The sequence below is a fragment of the Ischnura elegans genome, chromosome 7 (assembly GCF_921293095.1).
Source record: "Ischnura elegans chromosome 7, ioIscEleg1.1, whole genome shotgun sequence".
Taxonomy (NCBI): domain Eukaryota; kingdom Metazoa; phylum Arthropoda; class Insecta; order Odonata; family Coenagrionidae; genus Ischnura; species Ischnura elegans.
The window spans coordinates 80,419,658-80,445,355 of NC_060252.1; the positions used below are offsets into that span (position 1 = coordinate 80,419,658).

General features: G+C 36.8%; 1 protein-coding gene across 4 annotated transcripts in view; it reads right to left on the reverse strand.

The window, feature by feature from the left end:
* LOC124162260 (delta-sarcoglycan-like) overlaps positions 1-25,698 on the reverse strand; it is a 391,441-nt gene that overhangs the window by 70,721 nt on the left and 295,022 nt on the right. The window contains exons 1-3 of one of the 4 annotated variants that reach the window (XM_046538734.1): positions 15,923-16,094; positions 14,739-14,884; positions 14,473-14,525 (exon numbers count right to left, since the gene is read on the reverse strand). In XM_046538734.1, the coding sequence (XP_046394690.1) occupies positions 14,473-14,525; positions 14,739-14,768 (83 nt within the window). In that variant the 5' untranslated portion in view covers positions 14,769-14,884; positions 15,923-16,094. Of the gene's footprint in view, positions 1-14,472; positions 14,526-14,738; positions 14,885-15,894; positions 16,095-25,698 lie in introns of those variants that run through there. The other 3 variants (XM_046538732.1, XM_046538733.1, XM_046538731.1) reach the window with 3 other exon arrangements.

Below are 25,698 nucleotides of genomic sequence, written 5' to 3' on the forward strand. Positions count from 1 at the left end.
TTTCTTCGCCTCATTGCTTTTTCGTCCCGTGACCTGTTTTGACAAATGGGTGAAATCACGCAAGCCGCGTGGCCACAATCTTAATGTTCGTACTCGTGATAACCACTGGAGATATACTATACGGATAAAGCCGTAGAAAATACTATATCAGTTTCAGGGACAAAACGACTTCTTTTATTAAAAAATAAGACCGGGAGTAAAAAGTTTATTTATTGAAAAAAATTGGTGTCCCAAAAGTCTCATTTTTGTTTATTCAACACATGGCAGTTTCAAACGCGCATGGAAACTAAGAGATAAATCACATTATAAAAAGACATATTTTTCAACGAGTTCCGAACAAAGCAAGTTATCATTCATTATTAAATCAATGAAACCTTTCGCGATAAAAAGGTCCTTTTAACGACCTGGCGATATAAATTGTGAATCGAAGCAAGATGCATTAAGAACCCTAGTGATCAATTGGAGAGCATGGCATCACCACAATCAGCTCGCCTAATTAAGCACAAGTGCTTCGGGAAACTATTGAGTATATTCTATGGAGCAAAAAATATCCATATACAATCGATAATGATCCATCTGCAGGACAAGGGAAATCTAAAGAGCATCACACAAGAGAGAAAGTGAGCCTCGTAGCAACGGGAAAATTGGGAAAGCCGAATTGGTTAAGGAAGTACCCTTGTGGCCCTAATTAGAGGGAGCCTCTCCAGATAGACTGCCCCAATGCTAGTCTCAGCAGCGAAAAAAACCACCTTATCAATAATGTTCCTGCTTAAAGGGAGATAATTCTCTTTAACGGGAAAATGTTTAATCTTTATGCTACTTATTTAGAAACTATAATTATTCGTCAGCAATATATTAATCCGAGCATGCATCCCAAAATCGTATTTATTTAAGAGATAATTCAAAGAAAATAGATATATTGTTCGAGATACAACATTCTTCATTTAATATTCCTCTAATACCATATGAAAACAGATTCAAATGCAATGTAAATATAGATAATGCAATGAAAGAGGTTATTGTCATAGCTATCAACACGTTCCCTGCCACGCGCCGCCATAGGGCGTCTCACATAACTTCAAATTCGAGTTAGTGAGACGCCATATGGCGTCTCGCATTGCTGCTGGACGCAACTAGTGAGACGCCAATGGGCGTCAAAGTAGCGTTTTTGTTGAATCATCAAGCGATGTATAGAACTTGAAATTTAAGCTAAATTTCCTTATGCACTGACGAGACAATGTTATCTTCTGTGAAGGAAGGGTATTGGTAACACATTTCAGCTCGAATTTCATTTTTTTCGTCTTCGGTTTGTCATGTTTTTTTCGAGAGTGCCATTTTTCAATGGCTGTATCATTCTATGTTTCAAGTGGAAGCTTGAGGTATTATATCTCCACACAATGTTTCAAATTACATTTGCAGAGCTTTTTTTCGTTTTTTTTTCTTCCCTCAGTGGTCGCTCATACCTAACCGAGTGAGGAGCGTATCAGTACACCAAATTTATTCTGTGTCTGTGCCTTCGATACGGAAGTGATAACCAGTTTAGTGAATATATCATGTGTACTCCGTCACGCATTATTGGGGGAAAGAAACGTTTTAACGAAGAAGAAATCGAGCATATGTTTCATTCTGATAATTCGGCTGCCACCAACGACCTTGAAGGATTTTCTGAAGGAGACACCGCTAATTCAGGGTGTCTGAGGAGTCGTATGAATCCTCAGAGTCAGGTAATCTTTCTTCTTCTAATACAGGTATGATTCCTTATTCCATTTTTTTATTAACATTCTAATAACTCCTGCTCAGTGGTGCCGACTCCATGGGGCCTGAGGGGGACCGAGCCACCCCAAAAATTCGTTACAGATGTGAGAAAAAAATGTATCATGCTTGTCAATTTTCCCCGGAGTGTCCATATATCGAGATTCGAGTGATCAGGGTTCTAATGTCGATCATATGACTCTTCTAAAATGCTAAAAAAACATAAAATTCACTACATATAAAATTTACAGAGACAGGGTCCCCGGTTTGGGCCCCCCAATATTTTTTGTTAGTCAGCACCCCTACTCCTGCTGTAATGTTTAGATACTTCTAGTGATTTGATTCATCCCACGCTTCTGGAAAGAAATGTTGGGAGATAAGTCTCATTTTGTGGGTACCATTAGGAAAAATAGGAAAGGGCTGTTAAGAGAAATAACGACTGCTAAAATCAAGAAAGACATTTCAGTGCTATGAAAAACTTGTGGAGCAACGGTGAAGAAATGGAAAAATCAGCGCGACGTATTCATGATCTCCACCACCATCAAATAGGAGGTAATCCCAACGGGGAAAGAAATCGAAGAGGGGAAGTGGTTACTGAGCCAAAGATGGCGATTGGGTACAATAAAATAAAGGGAGGAATTGACATTGCTGACACCCTTTCGTTGTATCACTGCAGCCATCGAAAAATAGTAAGGTGGTACCACAAGGTGGCCGATGATGCTCCTTTTGGGACTTGCATTGTTAATTCTTTTATACTGTGGAATGAAACACGGAATCTAGGTGCCCACATGATCTCTCTCCAGCAGTTAAGACGATAAATTATGGAAGAATGGCTGCATATTCTACGGGATTCCGTTGATAGGGTCTAAAAAAAATTGACGCACTACCTGGTAAATACAAATAACACTGAAGGAAGTCTTCGAAGTCTGGTAATTTAGAGGATAAAATTATCATAACATAAAATCGAGAATTAGTATTTTTCGCACTATTTTTAGCGCTGTTTCTTCATTTTAGAAAAGCCCGTTGGCTGTCGCGGATGTTACAAAGAATTCTTGCAGACGATGAGTCGCAAAGTTGCCCTCAGTAAAGCCAAACGTGTTTTTACAAAATGTATGATCTCTCCGGATCAGCCGTACCTAAGCCTCCCAAATTTAAATCATTGCACTAATCATCTCCGGATACGATAGCAAATATTATAAAAAGCATAATCAACAATTAAAATTTGTTTTAACATTATTTTCAACCATAACTTTTGAGTGTACACTAAAAAGTTGGAACGCAGATCCAATTGCCCGAGCCGCCAAATGGCGTCTCATCAAATTTTAGGCTTTGTCAAAAGTGAGGAGACACCCTATGGCGTCGCACGTGACTAAAGTTACAATCGATAGCGAATCACATAATGAGTGTAAATACAGTATACCGAGGAATATTAGTAAAACCCGGAGATAGGCTCAATGTCATTATTGCCGTTTGGTAATAGGTTCGAAAATATTCGCCTGGCACACGCGGAATGACACTAGAATTCGGGTCCGGCAGCGAACGTGTTAACATAGTTTGCGCAAAATAATAAATAAAATCAACTTTGTTTATTTAAAATTAATTATTATTAAGCCAAAGTTATCCGATAAAACGTATAACATGCAATAAAATCACGTAGAACGATATCAAAGAAAACTTATGTATATTTAATAATATATTTCATGACTCCAAATCCGTAGGAATATTCGAATCCATCCCTTAAAACGAATTAAATACATAACGAGAAAACCTAGTAAATAAGTCGTAGTCAAGCCGATAGAGTTCTTAGCCAAGTCACGTAGGTTCATGCAGGTCCCTCAAAGCGTCATTTGACAAAAATACCCCGCATTGTAATAGGAGCGCTGTGAGCTATGTTTGTTCATTTGAAAACATTATTATGCCTTCGGTTCTTATCAAAAAATCTCTTGAGTAAATTAGACATTTCAAAAATGGCATCCCTAGTTTCATTAAGAATATTTTTACCAAAAACCCTTGAAGAACAACGGGTAATGATACCCAATATACGAAATAACCGATTCGGGTAGCTTTTACCGAGAAAAGGTTTCTATATGATGAGAATATGATATGGATCATTTTAAGATCAAAAGGGACTTATCATCAAGCAACACCGGTAAAAATAAATTAGCATAATAGAAACACTGATATTTGCACCCAAGTGCAACGTGACGCAGCTTCAACGACTATAATCACGCGCGCTAAAGGCTTAACTACCAGAGTATCCCAGAAGTATATTTATCATTAAACTTCCTTCCCATGGAGTGCAAAAATGCCATGCGGTTCATGAAATGACAAAGCAGATCTGAATGAAAACACGCTAACACTTGGAGAATTAATATAATTTCCGGCATTAGTTCCACCCACGTGTAACATGTGACCAACTCAACAACAATGGCATCCATAACGGTCCATGACGACACCTGCTCGTAAAAGATTCTTTCCGTGCGTCACGAAGACGAAAAACAAGAGGGAGAACGTATCACATGAGTGGCATGAACGGAGGGGATAGAAGGTAGGTAAGGTAACGCCTATTATTCTGTTTGCAACTACAGTGCAGGGATACAGGCGGAAGTTGATCGAAAGTGCAAAGATAGGCAGTAATTATCCACCCTGTAAAGCCTTTCTTCAACCTTTTTTAATGCAAGGGCCAAAAGCCGATTATACATCGTGCGGAGGGTCACAATGCTCCATGTTACTTTACCACCACATCAATAAAATAATAAAACATATAATTTCAAAGATCAATAGTCTTTATTCGTTAAAAAGTTCCACCAATCAATTTTCGTCTTAGTTTATTTTTGACGAGTGTGTCGATATATACTCTATTTTGTGTGGCGGGAAACGATATTTTCTTTAACCTCTATCGGCCGCAAGAAATCAGCCGGCAGGCCACGGGATGAATACCTTTACTGTTAAATAACCAATTGAATAATTTTTTACCGCCAACATGTTAAATAAAAAAATGCTCATTTAAGTCGAATTACAGAATTCATCTGATGATTTAAGAGGTTCAGCATAAAATTTTAATGGCTCGCGATATTTAAGGTATTTGAGTAAACGATGAACGGCTTGTATGCATGAAAAAATCAAATAAAATTATTATGTTAAAAAAATATATTTATTGGACGTAATGTCGTAAAAATGTTTTACGGAGGCCAAAATGTTAGATTACCCGTTATCTGTTAACAGATGAGATCGGTTGAAAATATTTACCCTGGGAATAAAGAGGAATAGATTAACTTTAACATGCTCTAGAGAACTAAACTTTCAACAATTTACAATTTTAAAATTTATTGAACCTCGCAAAAAATTATATTGACCGAATAAAAACTTTTTCCAAAACCACGACTAATATCCGCCAAATTTAATTAAAAATGTCAAAGAAAAATATAACAAGCTACCAGTAAATCATTACCAGAAGCGTGGTAAACCTCAAAGAGGTTGACAGATTGTTGATGGAGATGGGGAAGGTAGTCGATTACATAAAATCTATATTTTGTTTATTCATGGAGAAGGTCGAAGAATACACATGCCAATGTCATGGACAAGGTAGAAAGAGAATTGATACAATATATCAGTTGCTACGATTGACTAAGTTTGTACACTAAGATAAGCATTGCAATGTTGACAAACGTCTTTCTTCTTCGTCTCCAGTAAAATTTTCTTCAGTGAATTCCTACCTTTGTCATTCCAACGCTTCAATTATAACAGCTGACTCCAAATATGATAACATAATTTTATGCAAAATCTTCACTTCTGGCGCATATTCAAGCAAAAACCACGGAAAACTTTATGGGGATCGGGAGGTAGGGTTGATGGGATAACGTATTTCAGCCGTCTGTCGACACTTTATAACCATTTAACGGGCGAGGGTGGAAAAAGTTGTCATAAAAACTTGACGCGATGACGTAGATGGTTCGGCAGTTTCCCCACAGCGGGTGATGCAAGTGCCGATAGGATAACACGGTCTTGACAGAGTTTACGATAGTTTGAGTGTCTTGGGAAACACGCCGTTATTGGGAAAACGTGGATGCAGCGAATGAAGGAAACTTCCTGGCAGGTAGAGCTTGAGTATTTCATGAGGGGATCGCGCTAAAATGAGCGATTCATCAGCATGAACCGATGAAGCATTCAATCACGTATCCCATTTGAATCGATACAGAGAATGAGCGATTTATGAGGAGGGTGGAATTGAAAGGAGAACGTATCCGAAAATTTCGATTCCAAATAATAATTTTTTAGGAGTAATGGAAAGGCACAACAACCATGTGAATCCAAGAACATCTACGAGCATCCCTAAATAGATATTTTCGCGAAATGCTTCGAGAGATACCACAAAATGCAATAACGCTTTCAAGATAGATTCGTATTCGGTCAAATCCGCAGATGAATATTGCTTTTCAAATCCATTACACTATCGTTGTTATATATAGGATGTTCAGTCTAACATAATCCAGCAAAATCACTGGTAATAAATGTAAATTTATGAAGCTTAAATTGTAGCTAAAAGGACTGCGAATTCCTCATGTATATCGATAAGAATTGATGGTATTCCCTTATTTAAGCCCAATAAAAACCTGAACTTACTGAACTTCAAGATTCAAACTGATGATATGAAATACCAAATCATGATGTAGGAAAAGCAAGTGTTGAAATTTCATATAAATAAGGATTTACGGTATACCGGATATCAAAAATCTATCGCGTCATTATGACTATCACTCCAATGAAATTAACATGTACAATCTTCAGGCTAATATCTCCTACACTTATCTTATGCTAGCCTCATTCCTTAACCTTTGCGGCAACAGAAACTGCAATAATTGTGGCAAAATCCTAAAATGAGGATCCTAGAAGGCAGTGGATATAAGGGTAACTTACATAATTTTGGAAATAAGTGTAGATAATGGTTGGTGGGAACACAAATGGTGGTGAGATAATATCCCTTTACCATAACAATATCGTGTAACCCACCAAACACATATCTACACTTATATTCAAAATCATATGAACTGGACTTAGCCTCAACGGTCCTTAAATGATCTGCTGACTGATGAAAAACGTGTAAAACCTTAAATGCCTATTAGTAACTAGCAGGCCACCTGGCTATGTTAAGGAATGATAGTATCCATAGAAGAAGGGAACTTGTAATTAATGATCATATAGGATTTTTGTTTTCTCTTAGATCGTTTCGAGAGGTGTGCTTACTCAGGATGTCCAACCATAGAAGTTGTACGTCGTTACGTAACCAACTGTAATGGGAAACCGACGGAAATGGTGCGTAGGAAGCCATTGAATTAGCACTACAACGTTCAGGAAAATGAGATTCACCTCAGTACTACCTTTGGTTGCAATACGTGCAGCCGTATAGAAACTCATAACGGACAGACAAACGGACATTATCTTTTATGTATATATGCATACACATTGAAGATAGATGAAATATTGGATTGCGATGCATTCTTCTTCCTATCCCATCCACATTAACTCCAAAATCTTACAATTTTCTTCGATCTGACTACCTGAGTACGCACACAAGTGTTAAAGGCAGGGCAGCAGTAGCGTACGCGCGCCACCTGAGATCCGTCATCAGTCCTCGCGAGCGACCATGAAAACATCCACGTCTGACACACAAACAGTTGGAGGCCTCGCACACAAACACTCCAAACCACACGCTCTCTCGAACTTTGCCTGCCAATTACGCTTGGAAGCAGCGCACAACCCTCTTAGTCGGTTGCGATGAGATGCGGAGTTAGGGGGGGAAGAGCGGCATCACATAAACGCACCGCCGCGCCGCTAGAGGGTGCGGAGGAGGGAGCGGAGGCGCTTTGATGCCGCTAAGTGAATTGGCGCAATCGAATTGGAATTTCCCTCCAATGACAACTGTTGGAGGTGGAGACTAAATCAAGTCGTACACATCTGACAACAATAAAGGTGTATAGTGCCCTTAACCAAGATTGCATTGAATGGCAACCAAATGCAGTATAAATTTTCGCCAGAAAGTCATCCTCAATGAGGTTTTATATATATTTATGTAAAAACTGTTGCACATTAGTTATAAATAAACTACTAATAAGTAGCTTTAAGGTACGCACTTACCCTTTTAAGAGATAGTCATGGTATCACTACAAGAGCTACATGTATCTTTCAGTAAAAGCAAAACACGTTATTATTTTATGGTAGCCTAATACAGGTTCCTTTCGAGGCTACCTAAAGTTAATCGTTATTTGTATTTGAAATGTAATTTTTTGCATGTAGTAATAAAAGTTATTATTTAATTATTGCTGTAATTTATGTTCATTGAACGTGTTCAATCGTGAGACACCTTTAACCGCAAGACACCGGATATTTTTCCCTAACTAGGAGGACGGAAAGACATTCTTGGAAAACGTGTACATTACGCACGCCAAGAGGCACAATTATAATAATTAAACTTAAAAGGCTATCTTCTCCTGCCGTGAATTGATGATGACCACTCGTATGTTAACGAAACCAAGGGGGAGCGGGCCATCTCATGCACTTACAGCCCCGAAATCGAATGTCCGATAAGCTATGTAAAGTGGCAAGTGACACTACATATTCCATAAAAGCTCATTGAGTCGCACAGCAGGTGGTCAAAGGGTCTATTTCCTGAATTAAAGGGCTGCTGAGGATGGAAGAGCTGCTGCAGTTGAGTATTGTTCCCGATTTTTGCCCCTAAATCCAATAATTGGTGCTAATATAAATGTTAATAATATAAATTAATTTTTATTCCGGATAAAAATTACGCCTTAGTTCGGCATCCAAATCCGTGGTTACAGAGTCACTCTGCTCTTCAGATCATCATCACTATTATAATTAACGCGCTCGGCTTTGCCATATGAATAAAACGCAGCTTCTCTCCCCTCCTCATTCTACAAATAAAGCAGTAGTATTACGCAAATAATATGATTATTTTCCGGCGGCAGTTTATCCACCTCAACTGTTTAACAACAGAGCAAAGTGGGGAAATTTTCAATTTAAATAGCATGTTGACTTTTGTAAGCCTTGAAGAATAATCGCCACCTATTTAGAAACTAAACCATCGTCTGAATTGGAAAAATTGGGCATTATGTGAGAAGACAAATAAATTTGCATATTAGCAAAAGAGGCGAATAAGGTTGGTGAAATATCATTGAAGAAGAATGTCGGATACGGGTCGAATTTGACCTTTCTGGAAGTGGGATATGAACGATATATGAGATGAAAAATGAAAAGAAAAATGTTCGAGGTTTTATGAATGAAGCGGGAAGGATGAAGGAAATCAAGTACTTGAAATACACAGCCAATGGTTAAAATTGCAGCAAACCCAATAAGCCTCGGAGAGAAGGAAACACGACAAAAGTAGAACCCAAAGAAGATAAGACATCCAGCACAGCTGTGAAAGAATTGAGTGGATTACTTCATCCATACAACGAAGAGTAGTTCATTTATAAAATGAACTACTCTTCGTTGAATGTAAATAAAATATAAATAAAATGAATTCATGAATCCTTTAATAATATTAAGTGAAGTAAACATATAATAGTATTACTTCCAAGATAAGTTAATATGAGGATTGTTATCTATTCTGTGGGTGATCAATAGATCACTTTTTCAACCAAAATCTTCTTAACTAATCAGACAACAGAAAAATATATTCATTGCACAAGTTATAAGATGGCATATGTAGGGTTGCCTTCCTAGTGGGAAATTATATTTAAGTCTTTAGGCATTAAATATCTTCCGAATTCATTACTACGTAGGTACATCAAATTGTTGGGGATGAAATATATGGTGCATGCCTTCTTAAGCGTGGAACAGTTTTCCTTATTTTTCATAGCTTTGACGACATCACTAAATTTACTCTTAAACTCTTAGACTAAAATATTGTGATTATTAACCACTCTTCGATGAATGTAAATATAATATAAATAAAATGAATTCATGAATCCTTTAATAATATCAAGTGAAGTAAACATCTAATAGTATTACTTCCAAGATAAGTTAATATGAGGATTGTTATCTATTCTGTGGGTGATCAATAATAATAGAATAATCGCCACCTATTTAGAAACCATTTTCTGAACTGGAAAAAGTGGGCATTATGTGAGAAGACAAATAAATTTGCATATTAGCAAAAAAGGTGAATAAGTTTTGTGAAATATTATTGAAGAAGGATATCAGATACGGGTCGATTGGATACGGATTGTCTTGGTAAAAGCATAAATTGCTCCTATTTTTTTATTTTATTTTTTCAAATTTGTGTTTTTGTTTTCATGGTTCATTTTTTTGCTTTAGCATTTTTTCACTTGTTTAGTTAAGAATACGCGAATTCTGTTTAAGTTTGTATCAATCCCGGCTTTTTGCATTGCTCCATTTTCCGTTTTTTACTTGGATTGTTTTGCATTTGCTATGCTTGGTTATGTCATGAAATGGATATAACATTACACAGAAATTTAAAAAATTTCAGTTTATCACCATTTTAATAATATGTCTTGTATTTGATGTACTACCAAACTATCATTTATTAATGTAATTTATTATTATTTTTGTTCTCATGGATTTTTCTATGAGCAATAAATATATTTCTATCAATCTATCTAAATGTGTCATCATAAAAACAAACTTGAGCCTTCAGCAAATGCTTATGGCTTTTAATATTGCTATAAAGTAGGACAGAAAGGCGTATGAATGGAAGGAGGAGCTGGAACACAGGAGACTGGGATGTTGTCTTTGGCGAGGCCAAGAGTTTCAAACTCAAACAATGGGCAGCACCGGTCACAGACTCCCGCAGTCGGCATAGTCAAAACATCCGTCGGTTGACCGGTTCCCGCGAATTTCAAATGGCTCGCCAGGGACAACTCATCCTTCGAAGCGCGAAGCATTGTGGGAAGGTGCGCATGAGAACGGGATGGAAGCACTATCTCGTAACAGAGAAGCAGTCGAGTGTGTTCTCCGGACATTGACTATATGCGATGCTCCCACATAATAGGCAGCAAATTCGGTGTAGATATGAGTAAGAGAGAAGTATCATCGGTCCCCTTTTACTCTTTGTGTACAAATAAACTGTTCAGTTGGTATGGCATTTGGAGGAGGCGACCGACAGGTGAGGCCATTTGCGCCATGAGGGAAGGGTATGGAAGGCAGGGTGGAGAGAAACCCGGCGGCGGCATTAGCCTGCTATTAGCGAAAGACGCCAAGTTGACCACTGTGTAGCATCCCATCCGACGGACGGAGAATTTTGCTTGAAATGTCATCCGCACATCATTCAAGCAGGGATCGGGCAGTCTCTGAAAATTCTCTGCCAACGCCGCGCCGGGATTTGATCCCGAGCTGCCGGTTTGGATAGCCGCCACACCAACCCGATCCCAAACAGTGGAGCAAATATTTACCTAGTGCAGCTTAACGTGGACTGTGACTCGATAATTCACAACACAAATAATAATTACAACAAAATGATCATACAATGAATCATATTTAAGTCTCAAAGTTTAAGGAAACGGATTGCCTACCTCTTTCCGGCTTCAAATATATTGCTGTTGAAATCTTAGCTTAAAACTTCTGTAGTGAAAGTTACAAAAATTATATGGATACGCATTGTCTCAACTACGAAGCAATCTTAAATAATACCAATTACTGACAAACACAAATCTGATTGAGTGATATACATTCATCACATTAATGATGCGCTTGGCATTCGAAAATAAACGCTTCTAATTTACTCCTACTGAACATTATTTGCTCAAGAGTATCATTTTTCAAGGAATATGAAAGCTGTTGAACTAAATGGTGGACATTTCAATGTAAAAGCTAGCTGGTTGTCAGCAAGAAGATTTCAGTGATGCAAATCAATATTAAGAGTATGAAATACATAAGTGTAAAGTTGCGATATGACAACATTACCCCTGTGGAAGAAGGGGGTAAAACCGCTAATCTCACACACTAAATTATCGCAAGAACTAGCGGTTTCCACAAAATAATTAACTTTTTCGTACTGACGCAATTACGCTGCAAATGCCTACGCCTTAAATGTAACTTCTTGAACAGTACTTCAAGTTTTCGAGTATTCGAATTTCGACAATACACATATTTATAAGAAATAAATGTATGGAATTCAAACTGCATGTATGAATCTAATCCCCACGATATACAGTAAATCTGAAGGTGAACCAGATACATCTAATTGTAATGAAAACTAATAGGTGACAATTAACGAAATCTAATTTAGTTTTCAAAAGTAATTTTTGACAATCCTAACAAGAAGAACTATATGCGCTAGTAATAGCCTCTTTTTTCGTAGAGTTTGAGTGACATTTTTCGCCAACTAAATAGTAAAAATTATGTCATTCACCACATTATAGAACTCAAATTCAAGTGATTCGGAAAACATAATATTACATCCAATATTTTAACCAATCATGTAATGAAAAAATAATACTTTACCAACGCTTAAACCGGTAATTAAGTTTAATAAGTTAAACTTGCGATCATTAATCTTTTTTCCGTGTCTACATCCTACGTTATATGGATTCATAAAGGCTTAAAAATGAGGAATGAGTATCTATTCTTGGAAACAATATATCCTTGGCAGCGCTTACACATTGTTGGCCCATCGCCAGAGGCCTGGTGATAGAATTCTTGAAAAGATCAAACAAGCGGGATTGTGTCATTTCAAAAATTGGAAGAGACTTCTAAGTAGGAAACTGGAAACTTATTTCCAGTTAGGCAATCAAAAAACCTACGCAAGTATTAACTCTACATGGGGTGGCCGGAGGCAGGGCTAGATCATGATATTTATTTTATAAGACATCGAACAGAAATATGCAGAAAAAATTTTGAGGTACAACCAGAGGAAGAGTTGTCAAAAATAAAAAAAACTGAATATAGAGAAATATTGTCTCTCAGGAAATAAGCTATCATTTGGCTATATGGAATCCAAACCACTAGTGAAAACCTAACGTCTAAATCAGTTCTACTTAATATATAAGAACTAAACCAATGATTACAAAATCTTTCGCAAAGAAGTTCATGAAAATTCTGGAACTCATTTTTACATGAAATTAAATAATTTTGGTCACATTTCGCCTTGGCCATTAAAAATAATACATTTTTATTTCGTTTGGAAAATAAAATGATGCAGTAAATCCGGTTTCAAATTTTTATCCATGCTTACCCAACTACAGAAGCGGGTACATATGTTCATATTTACTTACACTTCTATCCGCGAGGGTAAATGTATCGTGTAAACACGCCTTTTATAAGATCTGGATACAGCTGATATTTTCAAATAAGCTCAATGAAGTTTGAACTCTCCCGTATTTTTTCTAACAACCCATTAGTTATTACGCTGAAAGCGCTAATTCATAACACCGATGGATAAATGTATAAATAATTAACATGAAACCCATTTGTATCACTTAATTTTGGAAAACTATTTCACGAAGAGTAATTACACCTATAAGCTCTAATGGGTTAATATATAAGTCTATCACAAATTAAAGTGGAGGAAAAGGACAAGGATTTGAAAGTGTGAATTTATGAATATTGGTCTATGAAGCGGTAAACTTTATTTTCCAGCAAAAGCTAGTACAACGTATTATCGGCAATACACTTTATACATGCCGTATCTTCAATTTGGGCTTGACACCATATCAATAGTTTAAATAAATCACTTTGAGTCATTATAAATATTAATAACTATTTATGTATGCTTCTTAACTACTGGGATAGAAAATTCATCTTACAGTGTCACCGCCAAGCAGGATAATTCTAATAAATGTTTTCTTCTGGTCCACTTAATTAAAGTGAAACCATATTCACTTCAGCTCTTCAATTACACTGCTTAAGATATCTCCGATTCGATTAGAAATAAAAAAATAATTTTTATCTAATGAAACCTTATTATACCCATTATTTATACCCTTACAGAAACTATTCGTGAGTAAAAGAAAAATCATGCGAACACTAATTATTAAAACATACCTCAAGAGATAGCTCGCTAACATGTGGAAAAAACATTAGTTAATGCTTTTATGCGGTAAAAAATAAAGTTCTTTTGTTTGAAAAATTGACCTCTAAATCCCCATAGACTTTACCACACAAATTTTAATGTCTTTTCTACATTTTAACGAGGATGGGAATAAATGAACTGGCTAAAACACTCTACCGAATATCGGGAGTTTCAGATTCGAATCCCAGTCGCGGCGAATGATTTTTTTCTCAGGGGATTTTTCGCACAATTTATACATTGCGAATGACTCCGTCAAGCTCATACCGTGGCTAGTCCCGGTATACTTAAATTAAAACACTTAAGTTAATTACACCGTTTACGATCGCAAGATTACCATAAGTAATTTAAAAATTTCTTGCTACTGAATCCTTATGCGTAGATTTGGCTGAACCTCATGGGACTCATTCTAGAGTAGAAGAGCAAGCGTGCAGATTATAAATTTTAAACATTCTTCCAGAAATAGCTCGCTACTATGTTAACAAGGCATAGGTTAATGCCATTATCTGGCTCAAAATTAAATAGGGTTAGGACATATGACTGTGGAATCCCCATAGTATTTACCACAGGCACAACATTAACATTTCTACATTTTTTTCGGGAATTGATAAAAGGGTGCAATAGCCATAAAATCAATACTAAGGATAGAAATATTTTAAATAGTAAATATAACTTACCCATTACTTCCATTTCGGCCGGAAGGTGGCGATGAATTTCCTCTCGTGGGGACCTAAAATCGAAAGGAGAAGAACAATCTCAGTCTTGGATCTGCTGTGCACACAGTTATAAATTTAAAAAAACCGCACCACACTCTATTTCCATCAAAACGGATCGACGGGAACCACAACACGTAATGAAGGCACTTATAAGTGACAAATTCACACTGCACCCTATGCTACAACGACCATCACCACAGAAATGAAGCGAGGCATTTCGTAATCACCTGCAATCCGGATTTCAATTTGGACCACATATTGTTCCTTTACTCTATTTCGGCGCACAATTTGTTCACTGTAAATCTTCCAACACTTCGTTCACGATCAACGGCCACGGGGTAACGAACGAGAGAGGCGAGGTCGGAGATTTATCCTGAAAATGCAGATTGCAAGTTAATCTCCACACCACCACGTGCAAGTGTTAAAACGATATTTTCCAGTAATTAGGGGCATTCCAGAGCACACAAGGGTACTATGCGACGGAATTGGTGTTTTCAGTACAGAAAATATGTTATCAACGAGCAATTTGGGTCATTACCGGCAAAGAAAGGTTGGCAATTTTTTGATAGCTAAAACAAGAACTGAAAACTACCTCCATGCAATCCTAAGTTAATTACATGAATTACAAAGCGATCGAATGGTATGGATTATTATTCACGGTATTCAAACGGCTGAAAGATTAAAATATTAGGAAATACTAAAACTTTTAGGAATGATTGACGGATAATGAACGCACATGTGCTTCCGAAAACGTATTTTCATCTCAAATATGATTTTATAACCACTAATAGACAGACGAAGGCTCATAACACAAAGGTATGGGTTATCAATGCTCCAAGGATTAGTGAAGGTTCTTCAATTTATCAAGTAAGCAATATTTCACACAAAATACGCATCTAAGTTGAAAATAACTCCCAATGTATTCATTGTTGTGCAGGAAATCGTTTCAAGCTCCCTCTGATGTGTTATCTTAATAGGTTAGGTCTCATGTATGGCATATGTAATACTATCAAAAGGAACAAGAACTGGACCATTTAAAAGTCTAAGACATGCAGAATAAACCCCAATATTATGTTAAGAAAGGTAATTAAAGAGGGCAATGGATTTTGACCGATAGTTATAACTAGACAAGTGAGGCCATAACGTTAATAAACTAAAATGTGAAACTCTGCGCACATAAACATGCTCGGATGTATAATTCGTTAGTGAAAAACACATTGCAGAGTTTACACCAATGTTTAGAACAGGGCATTTGCTAGGATCGAAGGAAAGGATTACAATGATAAGCCAGGTTTATGATACGATTTTTTAAAGCGATTAAAGGCGTGTTAGTAAGCATGGTAGCCCTTCCAAAGAGTAACGAAAACATAGTCACACTCATACCCACACAAAAAAGAGCATCGCGCTTCACCGTTAATGTTTAGCAAACAATCGGTTGTGCATGGGGCACACCCCCAATCGACTCAAACGAGCGAGCATTTCCAGGAGACGGCGTGCGGAGTGCGAGGAAGGAAGCGACGAAGACTCGAGGCGGGCAACGCCCTCTCTCAGAACACGATCTGGGGAGGACTCCCCTCTTCACACATCGGGAACACACTGACGACGACGGGGGTAAAAGTGTTTGGATAAGGGGAAGGAGAAGAACGGTGGAGGAGGGAAAGGCGGGGGATGGGAGGAGACGCAACGGGACTCGCGAAGAAGAAGATACGGAGGAGAGGAAGAGGGAATAAGGTCGCCAAAAAACAACCCATGATGAGCCCGTGGTTGATTTATGCATACAGTCGAGCAGATATATTTCGAAACGAGAAAGTGAAAGTAAAATTACGTCAATGAACGTGAAAAAGAGAGTAAATAACAATATAATATAGAGCCCACACCAGAGGCAAGGACAGGGCATGCGCGAGAATCACAGGTAAGGATGGTAATAATAATCCAGACGTGTTGAAATTCGTCGAACACGAAATTCCGTTTGCCAAATAGCGTCAAAAATGAGTCAAAATGAGTCCATGACAATATAATATTGAGTCTACACTAGAGCTGGGGACAGGGAATGCGCGAGAATCGAAGAATAGGATTGCAATAATGAGCTAGGATGAGGTTACGATGTCTCCAAGCGATTTAATGCTTGTTAGGAAGAATGGTTGCCCTCCCAAAGAGTTGTGAAGACCAGTGGCGCAGCGAGGGGAGGGTTTTGGGGGATAACCCCCCAGAACTCAGAGAAATTATAAAATGTAATCCTCTCCTTAGTGCCCTGTTTTTCAAAAAATTATCCCACCTAGTATTTCCCCCGAACGAAATCCTTGGATATCCCACGGCTTCCCAGACCTTAGAAATATTTTCGTAGTATTTTGAACACACGTTTATACGTGAAACACACATATGAGACGGAAATTGAAAAGGACGCAAAATGTGACAGCATGAAACAATTTTTATGGAACGACGGGATCAAGTGTATGAGTAGACGATTCCGGTAAAGTTAAACGAAAAATTAGGTAAAATCTGGAAAACAAAAACCATTCCTACATAATAAGCTTTTTATGCAATTATAAGACGAAATCGTTACTATAAGCCCTTTTTACCGCTCAAATGAAAGAGCAAAAAATCAAACTACCAATTTATTCGTCAACCAATATTCACTAAATTAGCGGGATATACACATTCATCATGAATTTTTAACGTGCTAAACGACTAAAATGTAATAGCAAGTCCTTTCCATTGAATTCTTTTGATTGACTAATATTTATTTAAACGTTGATTTTATCATTTTGCTCTCGCCTAAATGGTGAAATGAGAATGTTGTGTCGATAAGAAATACAAGGAATGCTAGAGGCAAAACAAGTGCTATCTAGAAAAAACGTAGCTTACTTATAAAATCAAATGTTCGTTGCTAAAATTAGAACAAATAGGGACGAAACACAAAATACATAATTCTAATGGAATCATAGGAGTTTGGAAGCGAAAAAATTGACTGGGTAGGAAAAGGGTTTGGTTTACGGTTTGAAATATGGGCACGTATGCATGCAATGAAAGAGAGGTGAGAACCAGAGGGAAGAAGAATGCATAAACAAATATTGTTGGCTCTAGGCATGCTAGGAAATGCATTTAACGGCCTAGTTTTTATTTGCTTTTCATTCCTCAGTTGGACACTTGATGGTACTGATTTTGATTTAAAGCTTTTCGCTTTGAACTTGAAATGGCTCGCGAGGAATTTGTGATTAGATAGAAGACGTGCACTTGCGATTGTTTCCTGCACAAAAGAATAGCTTGAAAGATCGCATATGGATGCCCACCACAAAATTTGCATCGGCTCAATAAAAGAGCAATTTCTGCAGAAAAAAAGTGAAAATATACGACCCGAAAAAATCTTGAAAACGTTATGGCAATTCACTAAAATAATCACTCGCTTATTCAAAGTTAACTATGCTAAGCCCAGCTATTTTTAGCGTGAGCTAATGTAAATCAGTCAATGAAATTGATGAAAATATCGATAACCAAGGAGGGCTTTTAACATTTTTCAAATTTTCTTAAACCTAAGTACCTGGCAAATACCAAATAGAAAATAATCACAATAGAAAAGAATACCATAATGCGCGATAGGGAATAATTAAGGTATCATCAACGCTCTCTCTATTCAAAAAATAGCTACCTAGACTGCGAGGATGTATGTGATCATATATTTATTTTGCATAGAAAGCCAAAATAAATTTTACATTGAATATGTTCTGAATAAGTGTATTCCCTTATCATATATATAAATTAGGCACATTTCTACAACTAAGCATTCATATTACACACAAGCATACTTAAGATAGCTACAGTTTCTTAAGCTTCGTACATGATCCATTTGAAATATATTTATATCACTTCATGAAAATGATCACTGTAGTTAAAAACTTTAATCAATGGTCGCGGATGATTTGATGATTATTAGATAATGGGCGTCTCCAGTGTAAAATGAAAATGAGGCACAGAGCAGCTGAATAAACCGACTGGATATACTTTTTTATACCTCCGATACCATACTTTGTAATCTCCTATACAGTTTTATCCAATGCACCTCCTTCTTGCCAGTTCCTTGGTGTCAAAGCGACGGGTACACGCTCTAGAATTAGTAACGGTGTTCTTCGGCTGTGTCTGGTTTCTTTTCCACCCACTTCAATGCACAAAGTTCATTCTGGTTAGCGGGGTAAAAATACACACCTTGGATGCAGTCAGTAATTCCCTTTTGCAAAGTAAACCTAATCTTTCTAAGTCCTTACTACAGCATGCGAAGAAGGTTAAGAGAGATATAAGGTCTAGATGCAAGTTAAGGAATGCTATAGAAAAAGACACTTCATATGCCCGTTAGATTTAAAAATATCGAATCCTCGCATTTTATTTATAAGTATATAATACAACGGCACATGGACTCAAAGGAACAAGAAACAACTCACATTTGTAAAGTAAGTAAACTCACGATGATATCATTTGAAAGAAATTTTGAGTCCTTTGAGATCAACCAAGTTTCCAAAAAATGATTTCTAAAGCAAAATTGGTAGATATTTACTTAGGTGTTTCATCATTGAATTTAGGATGCATCACGAGCTAATTCACTACTCCAAAAGTTCCATAAAAAATGGATCACAACTCGAGTAAAAATAACCGAAATAATGATAGTTCCAGCAAATTAATTAAGTCAAAATGTTACGCACCCCCAGCATGAGAGCATTTTGTTAATTATATTTTCAAAGAGGAATACAGTAATAATTTTCGAATAAAAGGAGCGTAAATAGTTCATAGATATGCAAGAGATGAATAGAGATAAGATGAATTTAAAGAAAACCATTAGAGATTTCTTTCGTAAAGATTACCCCTAAGTCGCAATAGGGCTAATACAGTCATAAAAAGTGTTGGTAAAAATACTGAGAATAAGTATCGGGACTCGTCGATCACTGAAGAGTAGCGAGTACAGCGAAAGTAAAGATTTGTCTTTCATTCTAAGGAGAAAATTAAAATTAAAAGTTGCATTTCGTAAAAAAATAATCGTACCAAATAATCCGAATCCTTTTACTCGATTATTGAAAACGCAATTCACAAAGTATAAAATATACTTATTTGATACTGAACTAACTGAAACCCTAATGGTGTATTCCGCATACAACTTGAGAATCATTAATGGAAATTGAGTTAAGCTTTTGCTCACTGCCAAGAACCTACAACCACACCACGGTATGTAAAGAACGGTCGAGTAAAGAGAGCGCGACGCGCACTTAGACATTCCCTTTCATTCAGCATGCCTCCTCTCTGAGTAAGGAGGAATTTGACAGGATCGTGCAGCTGGAGCACCTCTACGCTCTACTTTAAACATCGTATGGCAATGGAAATTCAGCCACGCAAAATAGTAGACGGTAATGTGTTCCAGCAATCCTCTGACTCCGTTCATTCAATGGCTCCGTATCTGATTGCAGTTCAACATAGACAAAATAAATAACAATTTATTCATGACTGAAACGTCGTACAGAAGCATGTGGGACAGGTAAGGATTTGCCGCGTCTAACGGTAATAGTGTAGACTAAATCACATAAATTAACATCACTTACTCATAAAGTCAACCGAAAGGTTGATCGAAAAGATTGTACGCAAAGAAATACTGAAATAAAGGTTAGCATTTTGTATTCAAACAATGCTAAAAAAATCGTGGATAATTCGAATTTTATTTTGAATAATTCGAATTTTTGGTGTGTCGAATTAAGGTGTAAATTATATTCTACGACTCAAAATAACTTTGAATCCATCGGAAAATATGCTTTTCCAACGCTACCAAGCGGATGTCAGCGTGGAGTACTTCAAATCTTTGAATATGCCAGAATCCTTTGTAACAGCCGAGAAACTTAATTTGAGGAAACAGGCAAAAATATCATCCTTTTTTGGAAAACAGTACGTTTTTTTTTATGGTTGCCATCCCGGGAGCTTTCTGTATATTTTTTTATTCTGTTAGCCAATGAAGTACCTACGTATTCAATTTTTTAAATCTCTTTGGTTATCATGATTCTATTTCCGTGTATTATACTATGATAACTTGTCTTAACGTACACGATTACGAGTTAAGTTGGTACTGCATAGCCGTTCAGATGTTGCTGAGGACATTTTAAGGGTAGAATAAAAATTATACTGTAAGTACTTTACTTCGTAATTTTTTAAAATAAATATACCTGTTTGAGGTTACTTTAATCTTGTTAGTAGGCGGAAATCAAAGTATTTATACTTCTAGAGAGTCAATTTAATAATGAATTTTGATTGGAAATATGCAATTTATTGTTTAGGACTTATTAATTAAGGAATTGTTTAATTAGAATTTTTGGATAGTTCGAAGTTTTTAATTGGCCCCTTGATGATCGAATTATTCTAGTTCCTCTTTATATATACGTGGACCTAACTAAACTATTCTTCTATTTTCCACAATGGAAAAGTTTCACAAAGTTAACCATGAAATCAACAGCTATAATATGCGATGAGTTTACCAATTCGAGTGGAGTAGAACCAAGTATCGTTACTGCGATTAGTACAACAAGTGAATATTTCGATATGGAATACTTGAGGAAAGAATTATCCACAAGCAGGGAATCCTTTGGGCTACCACGACGCTAAACATCGCCGGTGTGCAGTGATGGAGGAAGCACAGGCTGCGCGCCGCGCGCGTAGAGTGGACGTCGGAAGGAGTGAAGTTAGGGAAAAGAGAGGGGGAGTTGGCGGCATTTTCGCTTCGTGGCCGCAGCTATTTCTGTCCGGCAGGAAGTGGCCCCTCGCCATGCGCCCCCACCCTCCATCCCTCAGTCGTCCACCCACCCCCTATACACACAGTCACTGGCTTCCCTGCACTTCAAACGGCCACACACGCCGCGGTGTACACCAAAAAGCACCATTTGAGCACCAAGAGGGACCCGAATGGGAGTGTTTTACGGTGGTTTACGTCCGTGCGGCGAAGGACCCGTGAAGAGATGAGCGAAAGAAGTTCTCCTCGGTTTTATTGCCGACAGTGGAGATGTTTTCGGGAGCACGATGATATTTTTACGGAAACCTTAAATGAAAATTTCGAACCTGATGGAGGTGCTTAGCGGTCGACTCGCAAAAACATCAAAACATACTCGGAGAAAGTTTCTCTTGTGTTCTGGAGCACTAAGAAAAAGCTATTACGTCCTTTTAAGCGTATGTTTTATCCGTAATCTATCAATTGAGATGTTTAACGAAAATAAAATTTGAATCCTTTTCATGAATCATATCATAATTATCTTGCACGAGTCTGGCATATATTTGCATTCCTAATAACAGATATGTGTTACGCAAATATGAAGGCTCAGTCAGAGCACTAATATTTACTTCATGGAATAATTTATGAAGACTGGAATGGCCCAAGGCTGCAGGAAATCAACAGCAGTTGATGTCATTAAAGGAACAATGCTGACGATAATACAATAAGAAATATCACTTCATTGCCCTCGCTCATCTCAACTGATTCATCTGACCTAAGACGTAATAGCTTGATGCTTTTCTAAATATAATAACGGACATATATTGGACGAAATTATACTGAGCATTAATCACTAACTGAAACACTATATTTCAATTCACGATTCTCCGGTTTCCAGGTGCAAAGAATTATATATTTAATGTGACCAAGTTTAAGAGAAAAATAGGGTGTGATATAAAATTCCACGCACACGCAAATTATTCTATAAATTAAGATGAAAATCGTGCTTAGATTTACGGATAACATTAGTGCTTGTTACCTACATATCGTATTTTACACCATTTGGCTATCCGATGCATCAACGGAGTATTGAGTATTAGAAACACAAGGATTGGGTTGTTACGCTCACAATAAGAAATCCGATTGACTAAAAATTAGGAAAATATACATCTTAAAGGACATTTGTACTTAAAAAACTAATTTTCAAACTTCAGGTAGACATCCTAATGCTACTGCATACCTAAGGGGTGGAGTAAACGTCACAATGATTCTTAAACGACAATGCTTCAATAAACTTCAATAAAAATTAATACGAGAACACGAACTAATTAGAAAAATAAAATAAAAACCAAAAAACCAAAAAAAGCTCTGAAAAATTCTAAATAATATGTTGATCATACATAACCGCAAAACTTGATTTGATTTGAAAACAAAACAGCAAATTTAAGTAAATAATAATAATAAAATGAAACAATATTAAATGGGAATTTCATCACTAAATGGAGAGATGTAAAAACGAAATCCTCAAAAACTCATAATATCACATGATATTCTATAGAGTTAGGTTTTTCAAGGAATTTTAAGCACATATCCATTCAACAGGATAACGTGACCAGTAAAAAAGTAAAATATTTTATGATTATCTATTAATTGCTAAAGAATTATTCTTATGGATTCCTACACCTTATTCTCGTGTAAAAGAAATGCATTAAAGAGGTTTCCATTTGTTTTTCTCTTGCATAACAGAGACCACGATTTCCTTTTCACTTGATTTCCCAATGTTCTTCTACTTCTCGAATCATTAATCTTATTTCCAGCGCTTTCAATGGTGGAGAACGATGTCGAGACTAAACCGTCAATATCCGAACGTAATATATCATCGAGTTAGAAGGACTAGCTCAACAGATAATTCAATTTACGAAAGAGGTGTAAAAAACGAAGGGAAAACTTATCAGTAAATTTGAAATTCATGAACATCTCTGTAAGGACCTGCATTGGGATTTTCGTTAGTCATACCTTCTCTCGAGCAGTATTAAACTTGGCAGAAACTCAAAAAAGTATGAAGTTTTTCATTGGATTAAAATTCGATGCCCATTTCATAATAATAATTTACTCCCATAATTTCATTCATTAAAACGCCTTCATACAATATTGTATCGCAATAGAATATCCTTTCCATTTATCCTACTTCAATGACAGCATTTTATGATAATTAATAACCCTTTCACCAAGACATTTTTTCTTCTCGTTGGTATTATTCATATTTTTGCTATTTTAATTAACATGTGGTCTTATGAAAGCTTAAGCCAAAACGTTTCGCTATCTTTTGTACCGTCACTTTTGAGGTCTATGTTCGTTATTATGGACAGATGTACTAATGAGGCAGTAAGAATCCCTGAAGACGATGGCCGAGTCGGTCATCGAAACGTCGGCAGTTATGCAGTTCCAGACCCGGTGGTAATCCCGAGAACTCTTCACTACGACCGAATGGATTTACTATGCACTCGTATCATGCTAATGCATTATGTAGTCACCATCCTCCAATATATGCATATTTCTATAATTATTGTTTGAATATCAATACTTGAAGTAATTATTGCCTAGTAATCTTAAGCTGCTGGATCCTTATGATCCCTACTTTTATGCAAGAAGTCAACATTTTGCCTTTTGAACAAAAAGACAACAGAAGTGAAAAAACAAGTTTCATATCGTATTGATGTCATTTGAATGGACAGATAGGAACCAGGCAGTGTAACTAAAAAGTGCACGGAATTTTCGCATAATCTGAAACAAGATTTTGCTTTAAAAATTCGATGTCCATGTTATATTTATAGAGATAACAATATACTCTCATCATTTGATTCGTCAAAACGCCTTCACACAATATGACATTGTAAGGAAATACCCTTTCAAATTTTTCTTCTTCAATGATAGCATTATGTGATAATTATAAAACATACACTCGAATCTTGCCAATGAATGTTTTAACCAGTCCCCCAATATATAGTAATCGCTATAAATATTGTTTACATTTCAGTTCCTTAAGTGCTGTTTGACAAGTACTCTAACGGTACTGGATGTTTATTATCACTACACTTAAGCAAGAAATCAAAAGTTTGCCTTTTGAACCAAAAGTCAACAGAAGTGAAACAGCAAGTTTTCTATCGATTTGACATCCTCTGAATGGAAGGATAGGAACTTGGCGCGAGAGAGTTTTGAAGGGAGAAATGGAACGGCTACCACTCAGCTGTGCAGCTAAGGCTAAATATATTCTTGGGTCATGGCAGCATTCCAGTGTACATTTATTCCCCGACATCCAGGGCCCCTCGCTCTTCAAACTTCTATTTTGTCTCCGAACTCTCACAGACTAACACCATCGCATTCCACGCTCTGCCTCACTAACCTTTCTCTTTCACATTTCTTTTTCACCCACAAGACCACGCGTCTCTTCTCCCAAGCAAGCGTCATTTTTCTTTTAAAGAAGGCAACTTTGCTTTTTTTAGCTAAGACTTGCTCACGAACCGAAGTCATCGTCAAGTTAATCTTGTGGCAATTCGCGTTCGTGCAGATGCTTATGAATTCTGGGAACACGTTACATTCAAATGTGAGGCCACTTTAGAAGACCGTACGGTTATAATCTTATTTTTCACTGGCAACTACAACCACGAGATCTCGGCGTGTAACTTATTAGAGGAGATTACTCGACAGTTCAAAAATTACATTTCACACATTCTTAAAAAAAAGTGTTGCTTCAATGGCAATTATTTGCTGTGGAGTTCATGAAAATAATGGTGTACAGATTATGGACAATCCAAAGGACATATTTTTGATCTCATGATTTTACTAGCAGTATGGGCGGACCACAGCGAGCGAGGACAAAGGCTGTGCTAAGACCTTCCACCGTTTTATTTCCGATGTAATAGAGATAACCTTCAGACCATTTTCTTGTCTAGTCGAGATATAAATTCTATTTTCAACCAATATCTTTTTTACACCTAAACCAGCATTGCCATCAGAGGTTCGAGAAAATTTCTATTTCCGAATGCAATTTGTGGGAATTATATTATACAAGGGAACGGAAAGTTTTTTGACAGTCAACTGAAGCTCACCAAGAGTATCAGAATATTGAATTTCCAAGAGCATGACACTTTCTCGATTGATTCACGGCAGGAAAGAGTGCTATGCACTCGCTGAATTTTTGTTACGTCTCACTTATGTTTAACTTCGTCAGTCACTTTCACTTAGAAAATTTCAGATTGCGCATATATAACCCATATCAACATTGCCTTCATTTCAAATACAACTACTACGCTTCAGCATTTCTACGAGCATGTTTTTTTTTTGCACTTTAGATACTGGAAAGGTTTTAGAAGGGTCCACTCTAAATATTCAGAAAACTTAAAAATAATAGAATAAGATATGAGGTAATACCACAAGTGGAAAAATAAGACACAATACGA